This window comes from Crotalus tigris, unplaced genomic scaffold (assembly GCF_016545835.1).
Source record: "Crotalus tigris isolate CLP2741 ecotype Arizona unplaced genomic scaffold, ASM1654583v1 scf7180000024506.7606697, whole genome shotgun sequence".
Lineage (NCBI taxonomy): Eukaryota > Metazoa > Chordata > Lepidosauria > Squamata > Viperidae > Crotalus > Crotalus tigris.
Window position 1 is genome coordinate 4,371,459 of NW_024100678.1, and position 25,709 is coordinate 4,397,167.

Sequence of the window (25,709 nt, forward strand, 5' to 3'; positions counted from 1 at the left end):
TTTTTTTCCACATAGGACTTCTACAGGATTTATAGGACCATCCAGCTATTATGGTGGTCATATATCACAGTTGAAAATTTTCCTAAAGCGCAGCAACAAGACAGCAACAAAATTCCTAGATTTGTAACAGGCAATTTAGTACATCTCTTTTTTCACTCTATCCCCTATGCATTCAATTTGAAGCAGGATTATCTGGAACATATTTTTATACCAGGGCTCAGTCTAAGAATGTGTGTGAAATAATGATGCATTCATTTGAAAGAAAGACAATTTTTTTCAAATAATTTATCTTAAAATCAGATAATTGTCTTCTGTTTATGAGAGATAAATAGAAACATATAGGGATGAGAGTTTTTGTTTTCTAATTTAAAGGTATCTTTGAATTTAAATACAGGACAGAAAGTCTCATAGGCATCTGATAAAAAATCAGGATGATGAAAAAAATGATGATTCAGTTTGGATATTGGAATCACGGCATTCCATTTGGATGCTCCAGGTTCCTGAAGGGTCTAATTTCCTCTGTTGTCTACTATTCCATCCAGGATCCCAGCAGAAAAGAAACATTGTGGCAGGCTGGTTATAAAGAGATGATTTTTTGAAAAGCAACTGTTTTCTTCTGAAACTTGAAAGAGAAATACTGTATGCTGTCAACATAATGATGATAGTAGCATATTTTCTGCCAGGAATCATGCAGTTTCAACTACAACTTCTATATTTCTAGTAGACATTGTAATTCAAAGTCTTTTTGCCTTTTCTACCATTCTTTCCAGTTTGCTCACAGGAATCCATCATTTAAGGAATACTTTAAAAAGCATACATGTTGAAAACTTTTAAAATTACCATGAAAATGTGGTATGCTTAAAAATACAGTGTGTGAATATTAATTGTTTCATGCAATATCTGTCTGAGATATGTATTTTTGACAAATGGAACTGTCTGTTTTTGGATGTCTCCCTTTAGTTCAAATGTATTTTGTTTATTTTATAAACAGAAAAGAATTAAAGCACTACAATTAGAGTTAGAAAGAAAGAAAAAGGAACATGACAAATTACAGGAAAAAGTTAAGAATAAATTAAAAAAATATGAGCTGCTTTCAGCTGAACAAGTAGAAATACTGGAAAAAAATAAAGATATATACAAAGAACTTACTGAGGTAAGTTAAATAAGAACATGTTGAAACATTGCTCCATTATACTTCGCTTGTTAAGTACTTTTGCATTTCCTTCACAGAATATAGTGGGATACAAATTGACGTTTAGAATAAATCAACATGTCAGTAATGAAATTAAATGTAAAATAGCTGGTTCTCTGTGGCTGTAATGGCTTCAGTGATATGCAAAAAAAGAGACTGAAATAATTTTATTTTCAAAATGGCACATTAATGGCAATGAGTAATACTATCAGCTCTTCCCCAAGGCATAAAACTCAATAGAATCAATGTGATAAAGACAGAAAGGTTTATTGGGAATCTGGAAGGAATTGTACATCTTGTACATATGTTTTAGTGAAAACCAGTATTGTAGGCATCCTCATGCTAAGAATAAAACTTTTTATGTTTGGTTACCTAACAGTTAATTAAAAATGTCCATCACTGAGATCAGTGCTGCCCTCTGTATTCCATGACTTCTGGATTTTATTGGGGTCTAGGAATCTGAGCTGCTAAATTATTAGTTCCGCTTTCTCCAGAGCAAACACTGCAATTTCAGTTTTGCAGCCAGTATCTCCAAGTGGTGGAGCGAATGACATTCTATTGGTGGGAACTCTTCACTAATCCATCTGCGTCTTTCCTGTAGCCATGATAACTTGCCAGGCTCTCCCGTCTTCCCCAAGCATTCTGAGGGACAACTTTGTTATTTTGTTTTCACTCTGGCAGATTTTGCCCCTTTTCCTCATACTTTGAAATGATAAGAGAAGATGAAAGTGGGTCACCAGTTAGTTCACTGCTTGTTTCTGTGTTTTTCCTTTTACCATCTGGAGGGAGCAACTGACTGACTCTGTGGATGAATAAAGTTCAGTAGTGGGAACATTGGGTAGAACTGTTGCTAAAGATTTGAGAAATCTGGCCAATGACTAATGGAAGTTTAATAACAAATGTATGAGACTTCATTTTGATTAGATTCCATTACTCTTTTTTGATTTGTATTTTTCAGAAAGTAGCTGAATTAAATCAGAAGATTCAAGAACTTGATGACAAGGAGGAAAATGTGAAAAATGAATTAGAAAATAAGAAGAAATATTTTCAGGGCCTATTAGATGATAAAAAGGTGAATATGTTAATATTAACATTAATAAGTTTTATTTTCAAATGCTAAATAGATGCTTGTCCTCCCTGAACTTGAATGTATCTAAACCTTTCTGTAGGTGGTACAGTATTCCTTTCCCTTTCTTAAATGAACCTAATCATAATCTTGAGATGGAATAAAATATAAATTCATGTTGGAGTCACTTCTATTTCTTTATTATGAGTACTGACTCATAATATTTGGGAGACTTTGAAGAAAGGAAGGTAAAAATCAATACTAGGAAGAAAAAGTATTCAACTCTGATAGAAATAGCCTGCTGATTATACCTTTGCACAGCAGATGGCATCTTTTTGTAAATTATGGTAGATGTTTACTACTGTAGTTGTCTATGTTAGCAAATGAGATATTTTGGCTATTATTAAGAATACTGTGTTTATATAAATGTATTTATAATTGCAAGCCTTTGTATAAAATGTCTTATGTGTATTATTGTTGTGTTGCATTGGTTTTTATTGTGCATATTTGTAAATGATTAAGAAGTTAATGTGGTTAACCAGGAGAGTTCACATCTATAATTCAATCAAAACAGTGCTTTTAATCTTACTCTAGAGTCCCTAATTCTTTTTTGAATAATAATAAGAACAACAGCAGCATTGACAAAAGCCCCCTGCACCCAGGGGTAATTGGGCAAAATTGAGAATTACTGTATCATTTAATCCTAAAATACAGTATGGGGGGAGGAAGCAATCACAAATAAATCTAAAAATAGTCATGGAAATTGTATATCTGGATATCCTTCACCCTGTCACCTTTACCTGATAAGTGAAATTAGGCAAAATGCAGAAATGGAATAACAAATACTAAGCAATATAAATTAAAACAGGAGATAAGAGAAAAAGAATGAACTAAACATAGTTTATGCCAGTACTGTTCGCAACACATATCCATATCCTTTTATCCTTGCAAACTATCATTGCTTCTACCATGTTTACGGATTAGTTCGAACAAACCAATCAGGTGGGAATGGGATCTTCTTCTTAGTCCATTAACTATCTTCAGCATGGAAGACCCCCATCAGGGCCCCAGGCCAATCAACAGAACCAAGTTTTGAGGGTCTTTAGGAAGGCCAAGAGGGTAGGGACAAATCTCACCCCAGGGGGCACGATGTCCCAGAGGGTGGGAGCCATGGAAAAAGCCCTTCTCCTGGACTCTGCTAGTTGGAATTCCTTGACCGGCAATGTCTGTCACATACCCCTTCTGATAAAATAAGTTGGGCAGGCCAATACCATTGGGGTGAGATGATTCCTCAGGTAGTCTGGGCCCATGCCAAAAAAGGGCTTTAAAAGTGATAATGGGCACCTTGAATTGGACCTCAAAGTAAACTGGTAATCAGTGTAGCTTGTACAACAGTGGTGTTACATGTCCACATGACTGCATTCTATGCTAGCTGTAGCTTCCAAATATTCTTCAAGGGTAGCCTCATGTAGAGCACATTGCAGTAATCCAAACACAAGAAGATCAAGGCATGAGTGACTGAGTGCAAGAACTCATGATCCAAGAAAGGGCACAACTGGTGTACACACAAATATGTGCATGGGCTCTCTGGTAATATCAATATCAATAATAATAATATTAGTAATTTTATAAAAAAAAATAGAATCCACCGTTAGGAAACATCATATTCTTCCTAATTCTATATCAAGTAAATATTTTAAAATAATTGCATTGAATGTTGAGTCATATTTAGATGTAGAATCTGGGATGCACTTTCTGGTGAAAGTCATATAATTTATTGTTTTCCAAGACTTCAGTTTCTGCATTTATTTCTGGGTATTATTTTTTTTAGGTTTCTTATAGTTAGCTCCCTGTTCATATTATTAAATTAATTGCTATTCTATTTTTATCCTGCTTTTATTACTTTAAAAGTGATTTAAGGCAGTGACCTAATATTCCTCCCTCTTCCTATTTTCCCCACAACAACAATCCTGTAAGTTGAACTGAGAGAAAGAGAGTGACTGACGCAAAGTCATGTATTTGCATTAATTTTATCTAAAATATTTTAGCATTTGCTCTAATCTCTGTACCCTACTTGGCTCTTTTGGGTGGCTTGGCAGAGTGTGATTTGGGTAGGAATTAATACTGTTCATGGGGAGAAGTGATACCTTTTATGTTGAAAGAGGGAAATGGTATGTGTTCCCTCCTGAAGAGGCCATTTCTCATTTCAGCATATTAGATAACTATGCAGTCTCCAGATTTTGCTTTCTGGGAGGATTCTAAAGAACATGTTAGGGCTTCAGCTACAAAGAATTCTATACGAAATGAATTATCTGAACCCATTTCAGCCAATAATCAAACCTGGGCATAGGACTGAAACAGCATGGTAGATAACCATTGTCTGGAACTTGATGGAGGGAGGTGGACCGTTCCTGGTACAATTAGACTTCTTGGTGATATTACTATTGTGTTATTCTTCTGAACCACCTTTGAGGGGTTTGGAGTTTTAGACGTCATGTTAAAGTGGTTTCATTCCTTCCTAAGTGGACAATTCCAGTCATTGATAATGGGAGATTAATGGTTAAGCCTGGGGTCTCCAATATGGAATGCCTTTGAAGGTAATTCAGAAAGTACAACCACTGATTCAGTGGTTAGACTAATGATGAGGGTAAGGAGTATAAAACCAAGGCTTCAGTGACTAAAATTGGTTACCAACCCAGGGTTCAAACTATATGATTTGACCTCCATGTACTGTAGCTTCAGAATCATCTCTTCCAAGTAGATGGGCTCCACCTGTGCAATCTTCCCGATAGTGAAAATCATTTCTTATATACTGATCATGTGAAAAAATAATAAAAAGCACAGGAAAGACATATTGAGCAATGACCAAAAATTGAATTTATCTTATTTATAAAACATATTTGAAAATAATAACTCTGATTTAACAAGTGTACCTTTACTGAAATCATGTTACCTAACTTGCATTACATTTTCAGCTGCAGTTATGAAAATAGTTCTGTTTTGGGATAAATAATTTAATGCATCATTGCATGTAATTGTGCTTTTAACCCTTTTTTTTAATTTTCAGGAGAAATATTTAGGCATTTCAAGCCAATTTACTAAAGTCAATGGGGAAATTGCACATTTACAAAAAGAAATTGCAAAATTAAATACTTTAAGGAAAGGACAGGAAAACCAGGTAGACAATATAGAAAAATCTGTAGTGATGTTGAGGTAAGAATCACAGACCAATAAATAATGCAAAGTGTTAAGTTGGGAGCAGTGGAATGGGAGCTTTCAAAAATTTCTCACACTTTCAGCCTCTTGCCCAAGTTTCTTACATAGGTTCCCCAGCCCTCTAGAGGACATTCTGAGAGGCGCACAATTTGACTCGGAAAAGAAAACTGAATAGCTATATTGTTGCTGTTTAAACACATACAAAAATATATGTACGAGAATGTTTTCCCCAGATAAAAGTTATAAAACTTTTAGAAAATTCCAGTGATCACAAAAAAGATGAATTTTGTGAAATATAGATGTGTACACACACACACACACACATATGACTTACACACATTATACACACACACACACACACACACGCACTGCATACACACACCATTTAATCAAATTTATTAACCAAAAGAAAAACAACACAATGAAGTATTACTGTGGTTCATATGAACTGTGTCCTCTCTGACTAATGCATAATTAAGATCACCTATATCTTTATCATCATATTACCTATGAAACCACCGGATGTCTTAAGATATGCAGTATATCTATGAAATCATTTCAGTTTCTAATTCTTCTTGGCAAGATCGAGGAAACTAGGGATAACCACAGATATGTATGGATAGGAGCAAGAGCATTAATGAAAGGTCCTTAGAAAAGCTAATTATTCAATAGGGACAGCTCAAGATGGAAAACATTTGTTCATGTACTATAGTCAACAGGATCTGAACCTATTTGCTACTAACTAGCTGTTTTAAGTACTGTTAAGAATACGTCAGTTTTGTTACACTTGACAACTTTGTAAAGCAGCTAAGCTGTGCATATGTTTTGTTAAAGATTATGGCTTCAGTCCCTTAACTTTCACTTAAAATGTCTTAAGTGGTTAAAAAAAGGTTTGCCAGTTGAGGTACATATATGGCTTGGTTTAAATCAGGTTTTATATTATTATATAAATTTATATTCTATATCTATAAAATATCTCTGGAGACTCTGTGTGTGTGTGTGTGTGTTTAAATTTGGATTTAGTTGGGGAGCTAATGAAGAGGAAATGGTCCAATAAACTGTATGTGCACATTGCCCTTACACATTTATAAAGCATCTCACTAGATTGCAATCACTGTTTCTGCATGAGCAGTTTGCCTAATAGTTCTGAGTAATTTTTCATACAAGTAATGATATATTTTCTCTCCCTTAAAGAGAAAAATATACCAAAATAAAGTCCAAGGAGGAAAATACTCAGAGATTAGTTGATTTTCTCCATGCCCGGCTGGATGCTGTTAAAAAAAAAATAAAGATAGACAACAGAATATTTGATGGGCTGCTGTGGAATAGACAAAATGATTTGAAAATTAAGAAGGTTTGTACTATTTACATTATTATGATTCATTTTTCTTGATAAAATGAATATGTACAAAAGTTAAATTGATTTCTTTGAGAAAAATATATCAAACAATATATGGGCATTCTGATGAACCATCTTGTGGGAAAAAACATTAACCAAAAGACACAATGTCCTTCCAATATGGACACTTATTTGTTTCTTATTAATAGTTCTCCTATGAAAGATCCATGCTCATTTAACTTGTTTCTAACTAATGGTATATAGGAATGACCATGAGAGATAAGGCAAAGAAATGAAATCAAGAGAACTGTTGGAGAAAAGGCAGCTGAGCTCATTAACAAGAATGTGGGTAGGAGGAGGGCCTCAGAAGAAATCTTCTCTACTTTCCTTGGGCTGTAAAGGTGGGGGAGAGAGATATTCTTTTCAGAACTTGCAAGTTTCTGTTAATATAGCTTTACAGTAATGTAAAACTAGCTCATCTGGTTTTTTGTCTGGTCTACCTTATAAGCTGATACTAACAGAACTGAGAAATTGGAGGACCATTAGATTTCATATGTGAAGTTCCAAGTATAAGCTAAGTGAGTTTCCACATGATGAGTTCTGTGGCTGTATAATGCTGATACAAAGCCATACAAAAGTATCAGTGCAAAGTTGATCATAGATTGGATATATATGCAACCCCAACATAGGATTTTTTTTTTTATTTCAGCCAGATTGCTTAGTAGAGTTGATGAAGATGATGGTTGATCTAAGCTTCCCCAAGTCATAAACATGCAGTCACAGAGCTATTCCCTGATTTTAAAATATATATCTCATTTTTCTATTCTAGAGAGTAAGAAATATAGTCTTCTAAAGAAAGTCCTGGTTGTTTTTATTTGCATTTTTTCTTTTCAGACTATGTTTGGCATCTAAAATTGGTCCCCTAAGCTTTTTCAGAAAATGATGGACAAATAGATCTAAGCCCTTACTGAACCATGCTATGCAATGGATGAATTGTGTCTTGTCACTTTTTTTCTTACCAATCTACCTCATAAGCAAGGTTGTATCATGCTAGTGAGAGTGTGTTGTGGGATATTGAAGCAAATCTGTGTCTTATATACTTGCATTTGTCATTGAATTGAGTGTGTGTTGCATTGCAACTTTTGTCATTTTCCCCTCTTGCCTGTCCTTGCCCATGCTCACAAAGTTGTTGGGACAAGAACAAAAATGAAAAGTGATCCTAGATCTTTACAGAGATAAAGTGGATAATTGTAATAAACCCTTAAAAAATATTCTCCAGAACTTTTGGGAAGACTATAGTGGAAACAGAATAGTATCTCTTCCATTCTGTTAACAGTAGCCTCCATTGTATTTTAGTTATTTCCACAAATAAAATGTGACTTTTATTTTCTTGTAGATTACTCCTTTGTATTTTAGTAGTAGCATACTAAAACTACTATACTGTAGTAGCATAGACTGCATTTGATTAGTGGTGATTGTCTCACTGGCTGCAAACTTTCTTGTGCAAGGACTCTATATTTGGTGGCCTAGAACACTGAAGTACACTCTACAGAGGCCTGTTCTTGAAAATGTAGAAGCCATAATTAGTGTAAAATGTGGCAATAGGGCTGCTTATTGGAATATCTTTCAGAAGCTTCACAATATATAAGGCAAGAGTCCCCCCAAACTCATGAAGTTTCAAATTGTTCATTGATGCCTAAACATTTATTACTTGGAAATAATTTAATAAATACCATTTTAAGTAATATTACAATGGATGATAATGATAATAGTTGTAAAATAATCAAAATGACCAGGTTAAAATATTGTGGGATTTCCAAAGATAAATTGATGAAGTCTTGGCACACAACAAGTGTGGTTGAAAAGGAAAAAGTATGGATAATTGATATGGCAACACTTGGGGACAGTAGAATAGAAGACAGAGAATTGGAGAAGATCACAGAGTATCAGGATCTGAAAATCAAAGCTGAAAGATTATGAAATGGACTGGCTATGGTGGTCTCAGTGGTTAATGGCACTACTTTCCTATAATGCATCATTTCTCATTATTTACATAATAAATTTAAAAAGTCAATCAAGAACAATAATGGAACATTTGATACATTTGTTTTAATCTTGTAAGATGGCCAGAGTCAGTAAAATAGGTGCTATACAAATTAAATAAATAAAATTATTAAAAACAGAATTTGGCCAAAATTATGGCCAAAAACAAACATGCCTTAAAAATAGGTAGGAACTTTTCTTATTGATAATGAAACTATACAAGGTACATATTGACATGCTTTAGGTATCAGTTTCTACTGGTATCATGGACTTAGAATATCTGTATGTGCACATTAATGATGTGTTTGTAAAGGAACATTAATGACGATATACAGTTTTGTTAATCAGTGTGGGGCATTTGGATGGTATAAGGGAACATAAATTAACTTATGTGATGTTGATCTTTCCCCATTCTTACCAAAGCCATATATTAGAATGAAGGAGAATGGTAGAACTTTTTGTTGCTGACACATAATATCTTTAATGAATTTCAGTTTTGTTTCACTTTTTTTAGCTTTTATTTTTTCACATAAGATATTGCTATCAGGGTGGCAAAGAGCAATGGAATGAATTTCTTCCCAATCCCTAGTTAGCAGACTGTGCTAAATCAGAAAAAATAGAAAATAATAATTTGATACCATGTACTCTGCGTAATCATAGAAAATTCTTTTAATATATAAGGAATAGTTACTGATACGGTCATTGTTATCAACGTTCTGTTTTTCTTAGCAGTACAGTTTAGGCAGCACCATAGTATTCAATTTGTTTGTTTTTTACCTTTATATTTTTGCAAGAACAGAAGAATGTGGAATAATAAAAACTACTGTCTGTCTTAAAGTTGAATTATCCATTATCATATGTTGCAGAAATGTTATTATGCCCCTCTTTTTTGTAAAGCACAAAAAACATATATTGTGCTTTAACATTTTTTCACCTAATCCCTATCATTTGCCAGTTCTATTGTGTATGAGGGCAAAATAAATGCACAATCTATTAACATTATAAGGCTAAAAAAAAGGATCTTAGAAATAATGAATGGGATGGGTGAGTGGATTTAAAATGGGATAGCAATTTTGCTAGTCTTGTCATACAGGGATATCCTTAGCTTCACTGAAGTATTTTGTGTTTTAAAAATTCAAGCATGACATACAAAGTGTAGATTTTTCATGTGTACATTTTTATTAGTAATTCATATTGATGTATGAAGTATTGCAGTTTTCCTCTCTAGGTAATGAAAAAATATCACTGAGATGTCATACAGTATATTGAGTTGAGAATTAGTTCATACTGATTTGTGAGTTGTGAACCTTTTACCCATGGATAATTATCCAAATGTTCATCTCTAATTTATCTTGTAATGTCCTTGATATTTACTATGTTCTCCCAATATATGCACAATACATCAAACTGTAGCAAAATCAGAGCAGAAGGAACAGTGTTATCTTGGGGTGATTTAACCCCCTGTGAATAAGCTGAATATTGTTCTTAACATATGCTTCTCTAGAAAGGTGCCACTATTTTCAATAATGCAGTATACTTGGGGTTCCCAAGCAGTTTCTAAAACAAAATTGCTAACTTCATAAGGTTTCATATGCTTTCAGAGCATAGAACTAGCAATTCAGACCTGACTAGTTTGAACAATCCAATTTATTTTAATATACAGGGCTTATCTTAACTGCTTTATTTCTTTCTTTGTATATAGAAGAAGCCAGGAAGCTGCAATGAAGGGCAGCTTCTTTAAAATGCAAACTGTGAAATGTGGTTAATTACTTAGAAACTAACCATTTTAATAAGTTAAGTTTGGCTTGTTTAGAAGCCGGTAATCTTGAAAATTAGTTCATACTAATAGGAAACCAGCTTACTATGGCTTTTGTTTCATCTCCTGGATGAAAGAGAGAAATAGTAGTGAAGGGGTTACACAAATCTCATATATATCCATTTAATTAAGTTGGCTTTGATCAATACTTTGGCACCAATATTTGAAAATATCTGGTAACATTGAAATGCACTTCTAAGTATGTTTATTCTAGAATTTATTCTGAAATGTGAATATATAAATGTGTAATCAACTCATAACTTTAAAAACTGACTAGATATACTAATTTGAAATATTAACTTACATAGCTAAATAATAAAGATTCATTAGCCTTTTTAATGTAAAATTTTCCATTATATTGTATTGAAAATATGTTTTATTTCTCCTGATATCAAACAGGGATAAACAGTATTGAATTTGATTTTTTTAAAATTATTGCTGTAAGTCAAACCATAGTAGCAAAATGATCTAAATTTAAATATCATACAATATATATATATAATGCTGTTGAGAAACTTTTATTAACAATTCACAATAAATTCAGTTGTATTCCAAATGCTACCTGAACACATCACAAAAATTCTACAGTTCAGGGTGCAATGAAGTAAAAGTGAGTAATAACCACTGACTAGAGAAACATGTGGAATAAATCTATTTAATTGCATATTTAAGAATAGCTTTGCATTCATGTGGTGTGAACAGAACTGAATGCCCTATTGCAAACCCAATAATACCAGTGTCAGTGAGCCATGTGAGTTGTCTCTATGGGTTGTAAATTGGATCCCCTCAGTGACCAGTTAATGTTTTCTGTATTTACGGCTGTATTTCTGTTTTTCACAGCCACCGGGGCACTTTGGCAACATAAAAATTTAAAAATAATTTTTAGCAATCATACCGTGCCAATTTTTTATAGTTAAAGGGGCTCATTTAAATTGGAAAACCTGCTAGTCTGAAATTTTCATCTGAAGGATTACCACCAGCCACAGCTACTTGTCTGATGAGGGTTTCACATGGCTTATCTAATGTGAAATCTCCATGTGGTATATAGTTTCATTAAACGGTGATCAAGAATACATTAGTTCAAAACAAGAAAAGGCAATGGAGCTTAATCCGCCAGGCATCTTGGCGCAACAACTTTAAAAGAGTTATTGAAGTGAAACAATTTGAGAATTAAAAGTCTTCCACTTATATAAGACTCCTGTCAAAAGTCTAAAAGTCAGGCTTTCCTGTTTCAGTCTTCCATTTGTATAAAAAAGCAAAATAAATAGAATATGTTTGTATGTGAATCATAATCCAAACTCTTTATGTGAGTGTAATGTTAATCTTTCCCAAAATTATGAAGCCAATGATTTAAGTATTTTTTTTATTTTTCAAACAGTCACTATTGAATTATTTCCCCTAGCTGTTGACTAGATCAACACATGTAATTGCTGTCCAAGATTGTTATCCAATATGTGTAATGTTACAAAATACTGAATGATTCTAACAAAGCTACCCCAGGAAATCGAATGTGGGATTATATAGTACATCTGTAATACAGTTGGATAGACTCTATCTAACCTTTTTTATTGCACAAACATTCATGTCATTTCAATTTTAAATTCTGTAACTGGGATACATATAAAGAAATTTGTCATTGCATTAGTATTATTACTATTGCATTTTAATTTCAATTATAGGAAGTTCTGCATACACATCCATTTGTATGTAGTAACTACTATAGAAACATATGGAAAAGCTCTTAAATAAAGCAGATGAAACCTGGTGTGTATCAAAAAGATTGTCATAAAAATTGTTCAAGCAGAAAAACTGTCTTGGGATATATAAAGTCAATTATTGCTCTGACTAGATAAAGATAATTACTGGTTCTTGCACCTTTCTAATACTGAAGATTCCATGTTGCATATTTTGAAAATACTCCAATTTACTCTAAATGTCTATGTAGGTATTGTTTTCAAAATGAAATCAAAATAAATTTTATGATTTGATCATAGATATGCTTAACAGTAGATGGGAAGTTGTCATACAGAATCATGATAGATGACTGAAACCACATATAGATTTGTAGATTCTTCTGTTGGATCTGAGGTTTTATATATCTATAGATATTAAAGAATATAGTAGTAATAATCCTAAACAAACTCTGTCATAATCTCTATTCTCTTGTTTAGTAACACAATTTAACATCCTTTTTTACATATAGCTACTGGATACCTGCTTCTCTTATCTAGGAGGATAGAAGGCAAGCTGTCTTTGCTTACTAGCAGCAACAGATTATTTCCCAATCCAGCCTTCCTGCTTGCAAATAACTCATCACTTATCAGGCACTTGGATATATAGTTTGGCAAAGATTGCATAACCTATGACTTTCCACATAATGATCAATTGTATCTCATATTTCTATTCTCTGTACTTGTTCACTAATGTGGTTAACTGTCCAGACTTGATATCAAATTTAAGCTATAATTTATCTTGCATTGAGACCCATTTAAATTTCTTTGTCAATAATCCAGAAGTAGGTTGCCATTATCTTCTTCAAACTTATCTTTTCAACTTTCCAGTGTTCTCTATGGTCTTGGAATTTCTGGTAGACTCCTGTAGAGACTACTTCTAATTCTATTCAGGTTTTTTTTTTCAAATTTAGTTAGGTGTTGTCACCAATAGATACTTTTTCTGTAGTGACACTCAAACAACAGCAAAATAGCAACTTCGCTGCAGAAATTCATCTGAATAAATTATTTCAGTTCCCTCAGATATGTAGTCAAATAGCTGTACATAGTGAAGTATAGTAGTACCTGACTGATGATTTGTTGTTCGCAGCCATTCGCAGTCATGATAGTTTTTGAGAGAGGTGCTTTACAGCCTGTAAAGCACTTCTGGCTGTCATAAAATGTTGCATCAGCATTTCAACAACTTGGCAACCTGCTTGCATTTATGACTGGTTGCCAATTGCCATAAAGTGATCACCATTTGGAATCTTCTCTGCCATCTTCCCCAAAAAATCAATGGAGAAGCCAGCAGGGAATGTTTCAAGGAAAAGCAATGTTGGATTTGAAGGTCATCCCCCCAGTGCACCAAGGCATTTTTCCCACTCTCCAAATGCTTGGAGGAGAAATCCTCCGGTGCACTGGAATGGACTTCAAATCTGGCAAAAATACTATAGAATGCTGGTGTTTGCTTTTGGTGAGGGCAAAACACTAGCAAACACCAGCATTTTCACTCCTCCAGAGAGGAAAACTCTGGTAAACACTGAGACTTTACCCCTTTCAGAAAGCTGGCATTCACTAGCATTTCCCCTCCATAATGGAAAACTCTAGTAAATGCTAGTGTTTCAGCCCCTCCAAAGGGGAAAATGATAGTGAATGCCATCATTCTCAAGATTCTACCTTGTGGTGTGGGGAGAGAGTCTGGGTCTCTTGAGTGTGATGGGAGGTCTATATTTTCCAGCACGCCAGACTCTCTCTGTGGAACTCTGCTTAACAACTTGCACAAGAGAGAGCAGTTGCTGAGTGAAACAATCATGTGGCATCCATCTTAACGACTACTTCATTCAAAGATCAAAATTCTGGGCACAATTGTGAGAGCTTGCCTAAACCAAAATATAATCCCTGATATTCAAGCATGGCCATTTCTGTACAGATGGTATACATTGTGCACCATAATTTTGGAGAAGTATGAAAATGGAGCAATTGTAATATAAAAAAGAATTTTCTTTGTCTCTCTATGAAGAGTACAGAGATTATGTCTACAACCAATCATAACAGCTACTTTAAACATGCTTAAGGATTTGTGTACCTATATAGTAGAACTATCTTTTTTCTCTGAACAGCTGTTCCACCATGCTGCATTACTGTACATCCTATTTTCAAAACAGATTGCTGTGATATATCATAGGATTTCTCTTTGATTTCTCCTTTCTCAAGTACTATTGAGAAGGAAGCTAGTTTCTCCATTTTTAGGTTGTAACTTAATGAGCAGCCCTTTAAGTTCCAGTTCATTTGCATATTAAGAATTATTTTATTGTTGGGTAATCTTACATTAATAAAGATCTTATAGCTGCCAGCAAGTACAACAACAAAGAATTTAGGTACTCCCTAAATTCCATCAGCGCCTGAATAAAACACAGACTATATTAATGTATGGGCACTGTTATAAACTCTATTAATATAGCTGAAAGCCGTCAAGCATCAGTGACTCAGAAACATAAAAAAAAGTTTATATTAAAATTACTGAACACTACAGAAATGGGAACAATACATATAAATTAAATTCTACTTCCAACTTTAAAAGCTACCTTCCTGTATAATATATAGTTTTTGCTTCTCCTTGAAAATTGTAATCTGGTGGGTTTAGGATATTTATGTTCTGAATAATGCTTTTTTGACCAAGGTGTAATTGTTCCAATCAAATTAAGACTACTGCCAAAGTAATTTTTGGCTATCAACATAAGGGGATTTTTTTCATTAGTAGTTAGCATTGAGAACAGCAGTATTTACTGTTGCCTGCATTTTTGTGGTTCACAGATGAACACTCCTCTTGTGTATTAAATAACAAATGGCAATCACTTTATCATTTGTCTTATGACAAATAGCAGATTCAGGCACAAACTGCTGCCCGTAGCAAACTTACAGGATGAAGTTCTTTATTGTTTATGGGTTGTAGGTTGATATATTCATGCCTTGTTTGTTTGTGAAATGAACAAAAATCAGTAAGCAGGCTTGAACAGAAATTTGGCTACATAATCAATTGTACTTTCTCCCTCATACCCCCCCCCCCCGCACCCAATATCTCCTGAAGATCATACAAGGAAATTTGCTGAATTAGTTCTAAGCTGCAAGCTGGCTTTAGAAAAAAAGTCATTAAAGGATGCACTAAATTGTGACATTATGCCCTTAAGCCAAAATAATACGGAATGGAGTTCCTACCTCACATTAACCTCCCTAATAAAGGTCTTGATTTTGATAGCTAGTTGTTATCATAAGCAAGCAATGTCAGAGAATAATTGAAGAAAAATATTGGAGGTGGTTAGCAATATATTAACCTTTTCACTATTTAATCTTCAGATTTTGAGAACCATTACAAATAAACACCAAAGCATTATATTCATTGTTATTAGCATTTTACGTGTCATCTGAATGACCACTCTTTCTTGAAGTACATTCTATATATGGATTTTTTTCTTCACAAATTCTGCTCTAATTTTGAAGTTCTATTTCTTTTATATCTTACCCTCAGAGCAACAGACAAAACAATAAAAATACATCATTTCTCCTATTGCTAAAAAATTGCCTTTCCCCAACAGGTTTACCTCTGATTTTCATGTATCCTGTTCAGGTAAGCGCATTGTAATAATGGAAATGGGTTTGAGTGCTTTCTAAATGGAATAACTGAAATTTTTTTAGAGAAAGCAAATTAATTCTGATGACTGCTAAAGAAATTTGAGCAGGACAGATGGAATGGTGGGGATGATAAAACAGATTTTATTTCAAAGCATGATGATATCAAATCATAAAGAAGTACTTCTATTTAAAGAGCAAGGATTTATTTATATCATTTCTGGCCTATAAGTCAAACATGCTGTTTCTACCTGTGACTAACCAAATGGCCCCAAAAACAACAAAGTGGGGAAATGATTGCCTTCCCCATCCACAATATTTTGTACTGAACAACATGCAAGGTACATCACAGTTCTGTTTTGTTGCTAGTTATTGTTAGATCTATATTCCTTGTATATACCTAATTTTTTGCCTTTAAAACATAATAATTTATACTTATAATATGTGAATTACTTTTAAGAGAAATGTATTTCAGTTTCCGTCTGTGTCATTATCTTACTGTATTTCTTTAGAAACAAGTTCCATTTTATTCAGTAGTACTTAATTCTTGTTAAGAATGCAGAGGATTGTAGCATTACTGCAAAATCCTTTGTATTTATTCAAAAAGGTGTCTCACATTGTTGAGTAAGACAGACTCCAAAAATAATTATGCATACAGTTGCAATATCAAAGTATAACTCTGAAATAATCAATATAGAGTAGAATCCATCAAATATTATGGTACCTCTGACCAAATATGCATAGCTTGGCAATTTTTATATGCCAAATCTGCCACATTTATGAAATGTGTCCTATGCTATAATTTAATAAACAAATAAACACCAACTTTTCAATTTTTCTTAAGCCCACTGTTTCTACTATGGCGGTGGCTCTCTGGGATCTCTGGCTGAAATCCTTATAATTATCTGCAATCAGCTCTTTTTTAAAACTGAAGGTGGAAGTTGAAAACATCCATGTGTTTCATTACTCTACTTCATAAAAGCAGAAGTTCAAAAGTTGCATAGAATTGCCCCCTTCATATTATAAATAAGAATACACTATAACAGCTATGTAGACAGGCAAAGGAAGATACACAATAAAACCTGCAATAATTTAATGTAGGAATTTTTATACATTGCTGTTTTGAGACATGGGGGGGAGGAATTCAAACAAAGGTTGATTGTACAGTAAACTTTTTCATAATTATTGGATCCTTTTCCCTCAAAATTGGAATAGGGGACCAGAAACCCTATATTTTGCTAAAGTACAACTTCCAGCTACCTCTGTCAGTATAACATATGCTAATGGATGCTAGATTTTTAGTAGAACAAGATCTGACACCACTGATTACCTACAACAATGCAATCACATAGATTTATTATTTTTATTTTTTATTATGGTATAATTTGCAATTACATTATTTTCTTTTGTGTACCAAGGACCAAAGTCTGTAGAATAAAATTCATTGTTAAATGTGACATAAATTGAAAAATGATTAGAAATATCAGGAAGAGGAATAAAATAACTGATACTTGTTCATGTGATTTTTGGCATGAAATTATAATTATGATCCATATTCTCTAGTTTCTATGGTTTGGAGAATTTTTAGCATCCAAATTCTTCTATTATCAAAAATCAGTTAAGTGCGTGATTTACTCAGGCTTAACTCACTAACTTAAATTTCTCTGTAAAACCCATCCCTTAAGAAGAGTGGATTGTTAAATTAGCTGAAATTGCACTTTTAAGAAACTGAACCAGGTGTGATTTGAATGCACATTTTATTTAATGACTTTGCTTGGCAAAGGATTCAACTTTAATAACAAAAGATGATGATTGTGAGAAAACTTTAGTTATTTTCTTTTTTGTTCTCAATGATAACTTAATACCTATAGCATTGCTATAGCATAGTCTATAAAGTATATCTATAAGAAGCAAGGAAACCACTTATTTATCCTTTCCCACATGCATTCTTCATCACCAACAAAAATAATGAATATTTTTTCTTTTACCTGGCTGCCTTCATCAATACAGCCATTTATCCTTTGTGACTTTGTCTTCAGTGGCCTTTATAACTAGCCAAGTCAACTCATTATATAGGTAGTCCTGAATTAACAATTGTCCTGTTTATCGATCGTTCAAAGTTATGACAATGCTGAAAAAAATAACTTTATGACCTATCCTCAAACTTATGACTGTCACAACATCCCAGTGTTTACATGATTGCCATTTGCAACCTTCATAGCCAGCTCTCAATAAGCAAAGTCATTGTGGAAGTTGACAGGAATTTGTAAGTTACAGTCATGTGAAGCCATGCTTCATGAGTATGGGGGATTCATTTTATGACTGGAATTGGAACTGATGTCATAAATCAACAAAGTCACATGAGATCGCACTTGACCCCACTGCATAGCAACAGAGTTGCTGGTCTCTATTGCAGTTGGTCAATGAGGACTAATTGTATTATGTTTTTCTAGTAGATTGATTCCTCAAAATTTAAGTATTTGCTGGAAAACTCTTCTTCCATCGTTTTGTCCAAGTTTATAGCAAATTGGATGAGTTGTTTATTTCATTTTTTATTTAATATATTCAAATTTTTCTTGTCAACATTTCTTTGCTTGAATATGCAAGTTTCTAGAAAATATTGTGTTCCGTAACACAGTAATACCTACCTCATTATTTACAATTCTAATCAGTTTTAAGCTATTGGCATTCATTTACACTCCACAGAGTGCCTACAACTTGAATAACTATAACTTACTATCACCAGGTAATATGACCATCATCATTAAGTGATGAAACAGCATTTCTTTATCCAAAAGAATGTTATTCTTTTTTTAAAAAACAAATTTTATTGGTTTTTGATTCTTAGAACAAAGTGCGTAAGACACACCGTGGTGCTGCAGTAATCAAACATCAGAAATAAAACCATATATGAATAACTCAAATCAATACATTAAATATTCCCTCTCTATTTCCCCTCAATTAACCTGATACATTTAAGATAATCCATTTCTAATTTAAATTTCTAAAAATTCTAAACCTGTTTTAGAGCTTTGTGAATTTACAATTAGCATAATCAAATTTGACTTTAAAGAAACAAATTATCAATTCAGGTATCCCTTCCAAATATATTCCAGATCTCAATCTCTTAAATCCTTAATTTTATCACAAATCTCATTTATTTCTTCTTCCACTACACAATATATGTCCTAATTAAAGTAAAATATTAGTCTATCCTATACATATATAATCCATCAATCAATCAATCTCTTGAAGATAACAAAATAACAAAATAATATCAGACTTTAAATCATTTCAGCCCATGGGCCAAATTCAAATTTCATCCAGTTAATTATCATACCTAATAACGTCCATATTATCAGACAAGAACATCATCTTACTAATTTAACATACTTAGTTAGTTATTAAATCAATCCAGATCTAAAACGCCTCTTCAGTTTTCTTCTGGTTTTCTTCTTCTGGTTCCGGTTTGCGGCGACTGCGGTCGTGTCTGGAGACTTGTCTCCACACTGTCTGGGTTTTTCTTTGCTGGTAGACCCCTTGTGGGTCGAAAGTCACCCTGGCGGGGCGACCACCGAGGAGGAGGCTTGCTGGAGACTGCGGGAGGGCGGCAGCTTCTCTCGTGGCTCCAGCTATTTCCTGAGGGCCGACGGAGCAAAATATCATCCTATAAGATGGCCGATTACCCTGCTGCATCAGCCGAAAGTCACAACAACATCTAAGCGTGAATAGACCCACTGCGGATGATCCGGGTGAGACCCCTTCTCCTCTTCTCTTCACCCTACTTTGTTCTTTTTTTTTTGCCTGTAAAAGCTCTGTTGGAATCATTTCCCCATCTTGAAAAAGCAGCTTTGGTATGTGTGGGAAGAAACGCGCTGAACAAAAAGGTTAAAATAAAAAATTTTAAAGACTACATTTTATTCTTATCTACTTTGGGGTACAGAAAAAAAACCTTTTTTAAAAAAGAGCTCTACTATCATATTATACTGGAAAATTGTTTCTTTTTCCACCTTTTTCTCTAAAAGATAGAAAAAGGGAAAAAATGGTGTCTGGAAAAGATTTTTTTAACCTATTGAGGACATCTACTGGCGAAAAGTTAATATTGCAACTGCTGGTTACTGTTTGGAGATGAGATGGACTTAGTCTTCAAATTACTTTCGAAGAGAAAAGATAAGAGGATGCAGCTGTGGGAACTGTGGGGGTGGATACTGCTTTACTCTTATTGAATATTGTTGTTTGTTCATCGATTTCGATGAAGACCTTGACATCTTGTGGGTTATGGGCCATCAACGATGTGTCCGTAGGTGGCTAATAAGACCGATGTTAGCACGGAATGTTCTGCCACATACTGAACAATGTAGACACTGTTACTTCAGCATTTGCAGCTCTGGCTTTGCAGAGTGCTCGCTTTTCTTGTGCCAAGATTGTCCTTCTGTGTTCATATATCTGGCAACCCTGGTACACCAAGGTGCGCCATGTCGGTCGATCATGCGCCAGAAGTTCCCAAGAGACGGTGTTAATATCCAGGGACTTAAGAGAGGCTTTCAATGTGTCTTTGTATTGCTTCTTTTGTCCCCCGTGCGATCGCTTTCCTTGAGACAGCTCACCATAGAAGAGCTGTTTAGGGATGCGATGATCTGGCATCCTTACAACATGGCCTGCCCTTATTGAATATAGCCTCCATTAAAAGAAAAAAAGGGACTCTCTTCAATTATTATTAAAATGGACAAACCTTATTCACAATTGAACTATAAACTTACATTGGAAAAGATCTACGAGGCTACTGAAGAAATATGTGCTACAATGAAAGGGATTTCTATAGAATTAAGAGTCAGAAGCAATACTCCAAACCTTCAAACTGACTTTCAGACAACATCTGACCATTCTATAAACCAAAACATAGTAGAAGAGGATTTAATTGAGACTAAAGAGGAATTTATTTTACCCTACAAGCATTTCATCTATACCTTTGAGGATCAGAAAAATCAAAGACTGAGATTTGAGCCTTAAAAGCAACGAAGCTTTAAGGATAAGAGAAATAGATGCCCAATGCAGAGGATGGGATGCTTTTTACCGTCTCAAATGATACTACAAGCAATAAAGAGAGACTTATTGGCTGAAAGGGAAGCTTTGTTATAGAAACCTGCCTGGCACAAAAAAAAGGCCAGAATAAGACTGAAAGGTTAAATTCAAAATTATATGTGATGGATCAAAGGCACTGTAGAATTATGGATTGATTTAAGGATTAAGATTTAGAGTCAGAAGTAAAAGAAAAATGAGTGATTATTAGAATATATATTTTAAATAGATTAAGAATGTATTCTTTGGAATAATAGGTTTATTTGTATGAAAACTATTATGTAATGGAATGAAGAAAACTGAAGAAGCGTTTTAGATCAAAAGAATGTTATTCTCATAAAAAGATGAAAGACTCTCTCTCTCTCTCTCTCTCTGTGTGTGTGTGTATGTATATATATATATATATATATATATATATATATATATATATATATATATATGTTGTCTGAGGTTTTCGCGGGTATTTGTATGTAGGTCTTTGGTTGTTCGGGTTTTCTCCCACGTAAAATTGGAAGTGTCTTGGCGACGTTTCGACGAAGTCCCATTCGTCATCTTCAGGCTGGTGCTTTCAGCTTCGTGCCTTGAGCAGCAGTGTGTGGTCTTGGCTGTTTCTTCCTTTTAACTGCCAGTGGAGGTATGAACTGATTGGGTGGGAGCTTGGCTGTGTTCTGATTGGGTGGAGGTGTGTTCTGATTGGTTACATCGGACAAACCAACAGAAGAATAAATGCACGCATTGAAGAACATAAGAACTCAGTCAAAAAAGAGGAACCAACATCTTCCCTGGTCCAACACCTTAAAGCTACAGGACATGAAATTGACTTTAAAAATACCAGAACCATTGCCAAAAGTGAACATTTTAATAACAGAATAATCAGAGAAGCCATCGAGATAGAAAAACGCCCACACAGCATGAACAAGAGAGATGATACCTCCCGCCTACCAGCCATTTGGAAACCCGCCCTCATTGACAAACGACTCCCTAACACAAAAAATGATACCAGACCCACACTCACAAAAACCACACAGGAGGTCACCACCAAACATCCACGCAAAAAACAAACCCAAAGCCACACTGACTATGAGGCACGACCACAAACCAGAAGCCAGACCACAGCTGCATCATTAGCCACTTTAAACCCCCCCAATCCATACATGAAGCAAACTGACACCCTCCATGAAGAGGAAGCACGACCACGAACGCGAAGCCAAGGAATGGCAGGGCAGCCCAAAATCTTGAATCCCTCTGCAACTCAGACTAACCTGAGCACAACCAAACAGAACACTCCCCCAGCCAATCAGAGCACAGCCAACCCCCCAGCCAATCAGAGCACAGCCAACCCCCCAGCCAATCAGAGCACAGCCAACCCCCCAGCCAATCAGAGCACAGCCAAGCCCCTAACCAATCAGAACACACCTCCACCCAATCAGAACACAGCCAAGCTCCCACCCAATCAGTTCATACCTCCACTGGCAGTTAAAAGGAAGAAACAGCCAAGACCACACACTGCTGCTCGAGGCACGAAGCTGAAAGCACCAGCCTGAAGATGACGAATGGGACTTCGTCGAAACGTCGCCAAGACACTTCCAATTTTACGTGGGAGAAAACCCGAACAACCAAAGACCTATATATATATATATACACACACACACACACACACACACACACACACACACACAAACAAACAAACACCAGGATAAAAATAAAACAAACCTGTTTAATACAAACAAGTTTGTAAGTAAAAGAGTTACCAAGCTTTCATCGGCCCGACTACTGATGTCATCAGTATTGGAATGCTAGGTGATTAGGAAGCTTGCCTATATAGCTACCTGTCTCTGTGCCTGGTTTCTCGAGCGCGTAATCGGCCCATTAGTTGTATTAATCTGCAATGTGCTAAGTTGATTCACATCCGGCAGCCTGTTGGTGGACCCGGTGGTTTTCTAGCGCACGTGCGAGCACCTGGGGGACAGCTGTCAAGCTGTCTCTGCCCCTATCTCTCCCCCCCTCTCTCATTTTGGAGCGATCTCTCAATCTGCATTTCAAATGCCCTGTAGGGCTGTCATCTTCTCCTACGGCTGTCGTTGTCTCGCCCGTAACTCTCCCCAATCCTGCAAGGAGCAGCTGTTAAGATCTTCCTGCTCACTATTCTCCCCCCCTTTTGTCTCTCCTTCCAAGCTGCTTCCGTGTGTCCATTTTCCACACCTGATCTTGACACATCATTAGTTTCTTATCCCCTCCTATAGCAGCTGTTACTGCTTCACCCATAGCCCTGTCACTCCAGTCTTGCCTGTTGCTATCTCATTGTAATGTTCCCTGCCCCCCCTCCTTTTCTAGTTTGCTGTCTTCCCTAAGGATTGCAGTTTCCCCATTTGTAAAATCATGATCTTCCTTTTGCCCTGTGAGGTGATTGCAACATGATCTTGCTTTTGCCCTCTGTGGATTGCAACATTGACTCTCCCACTTTCTAAGGGTCTGGTATGCCGATAAGAGGTCTATGTGCCGGTTGATGGAGTTTTCATCCGAAAGCCAGGCTTCTTTAAAAAGGCGGCCACCCTTGGTGGTCTCACGAGATATGGCCTGTGCGTTTTCCAGATCGAATGTATGGTCCAGGTTGGCCATGTGGGTCCACACTTGTGAGCGCTGCTCCTGCCTTTTAATTGCCAGGTAGCTATATAGGCAAGCTTCCTAATCACCTAGCATTCCAACCCTGATGACATCGGCAGTCGGGCCGATGAAAGCTTGGTAACTCTTTTACTTACAAACTTGTTTGTATTAAACAGGTTTGTTTTATTTTTATCCTGGTGTTCGTTTTTTCTATATTTTATTGATATGTGTTTGCCCAGGATTCGCATTTTTAATGTTGTTAAGGACACACACACACACACACACACACACACACATTTCTAACTGAAAATTATTATATGACAATTATTGCAGTGAGGCTGTGTCAAGGAAGAAATATTGTTGATTTATCAATTAGTAAGTCAACCAGTTTTGTGAAGTTGTTGCATTATTGCTAACTTTAAGTAGGGCTTTAATAAATGAGTATACATGATCTTTTTGCTGCTTATTAACAATACTGAGTTTTTACTTGAAAAATATTTTGTTTATTCTGTTGTATAAAAACTAGGCAAACTTCCCTGAATTCTTGGAGGCACACAGAAATGAACTGATTTCTTAAGTGAACAAACTAAAACATACAGTTTATCACTTCATTTTTCAAGCCAATATTATTAGTTGAATCAATGAAGAACTACAAATCCTGAAAATCTCTACAATGCATACATCCTAGCAGTTTTCTTAGAGCAGAAATAGAGATAAAAGCACTGGTAGATAACTATAAGCAAGTAGGAGGAAGTCTTTCTCACTCATTTTATCTTTCTTCTTACGTCCAGACACACATGCATACTCCATTCTACCAACCAATGCCTTTTTACCAGTAGAACTACTTCTTCCCCTGCTTTATATACTACTCAAATCTGCCCTGGAAGAGATTTCGGGTGCAGGTTTACATGGGAGGATGAGAATTGAATAGAGATGTTATAACTGAGTTCTAATTTCTAATCAGTGTGATTGGTTTCACTAAGAAACCAGGAAATTATAACACTTGGGTGAGGGATATTAAAGTATCTTAAGTATCACAAAACTGTTCGTTTTTCTAGTCCATTTATCTTAGGACTAAAAACATTAAAAAATGTTTGGTGGTCAGAGTGACATTTTGAAAGAATAGCAACTGGTACTAGACTCCCCTTAGTAATATGTGAATGGAGTATCATGATACACATAAAAAAGGGGGAGCTTGGATCATTATGCTTGTTTTATCATTTGTCCCCCATCCTTGTCCAAATTCTACCACTTTTATATGTGTGTCATAACATTACATACACACTTTCGTTGTGATATCATGACATTTTTTGTGTGATTTTGGTGTTATCCTAAACTATGTTGCTGAGTAACTGCTGCTATTACAGTAGTTCAGTATATAAAGTTACAAGTATAAGGTGCCTTAGAGTTAGGAACATATAAATATGTCTAATATTAAGTTAAACCAAAAGAAATAAAAATATTGTCTATGCATAAATTCTTTCAAATGAGTTTGTCAGAATGAGCCAACTGATTCTAATTTTAATAGGCACTGATCTCAGAAATGCCAACTAAATAATTTTTTAAACTTAGTTTTTTTAAAAAAAACAATAACTATATAATAAACAAGAGAATACATTTAAGAAAGTCACTAGCAAATTGTTAGTTGATAGTAAAACCTCATATATGTCAGTAGAAAATTGAATCAGTGAGATTTAAGTTCTGAGTTTAGAATTTCAGCATTAGTATAAATAAAAATTGATAACTGCAGGTAGGAATAAAAAGATTTTAAAAATAAAAATGTAAGACACAAACAGCAGTTTACCAAGTTAGATATTCACAGAAATGTTACAAATAATGTGTACATAAAGACAGAATAAAATCACAAATGAGATTTAGTAGAAAACCATGAAAGGAAATTGTCTTTAATTAGTTCACAGTTGGAGATTTGTTCATAGTGCTTATTTTAGTGAAGTCTTTCATTGGAGAGAAACAAGCTATTTAACTTTCAAAATCCTTGGAGGCGAGCAAGCTTTCAT

The 25,709-nt window shown here is 34.9% G+C and overlaps 1 protein-coding gene across 18 annotated transcripts in view; it reads left to right on the forward strand.

The window, feature by feature from the left end:
- The window catches only part of CCDC178 (coiled-coil domain containing 178), a 157,925-nt gene that overhangs the window by 42,770 nt on the left and 89,446 nt on the right, over positions 1-25,709 (forward strand). For 16 of the 18 annotated variants that reach the window (XR_005555535.1, XM_039333563.1, XM_039333565.1 and 13 more), the window contains 4 exons: positions 992-1,153; positions 2,151-2,264; positions 5,326-5,471; positions 6,669-6,828. Coding sequence is in view for 17 of the 18 variants with exons in the window: in XM_039333563.1 (XP_039189497.1) it covers positions 992-1,153; positions 2,151-2,264; positions 5,326-5,471; positions 6,669-6,828 (582 nt within the window). In the remaining variant the exon portion in view is untranslated. Of the gene's footprint in view, positions 1-991; positions 1,154-2,150; positions 2,265-5,325; positions 5,472-6,668; positions 6,829-15,974; positions 16,007-25,709 lie in introns of all 18 variants that reach the window. The other 2 variants (XM_039333577.1, XM_039333575.1) reach the window with 2 other exon arrangements.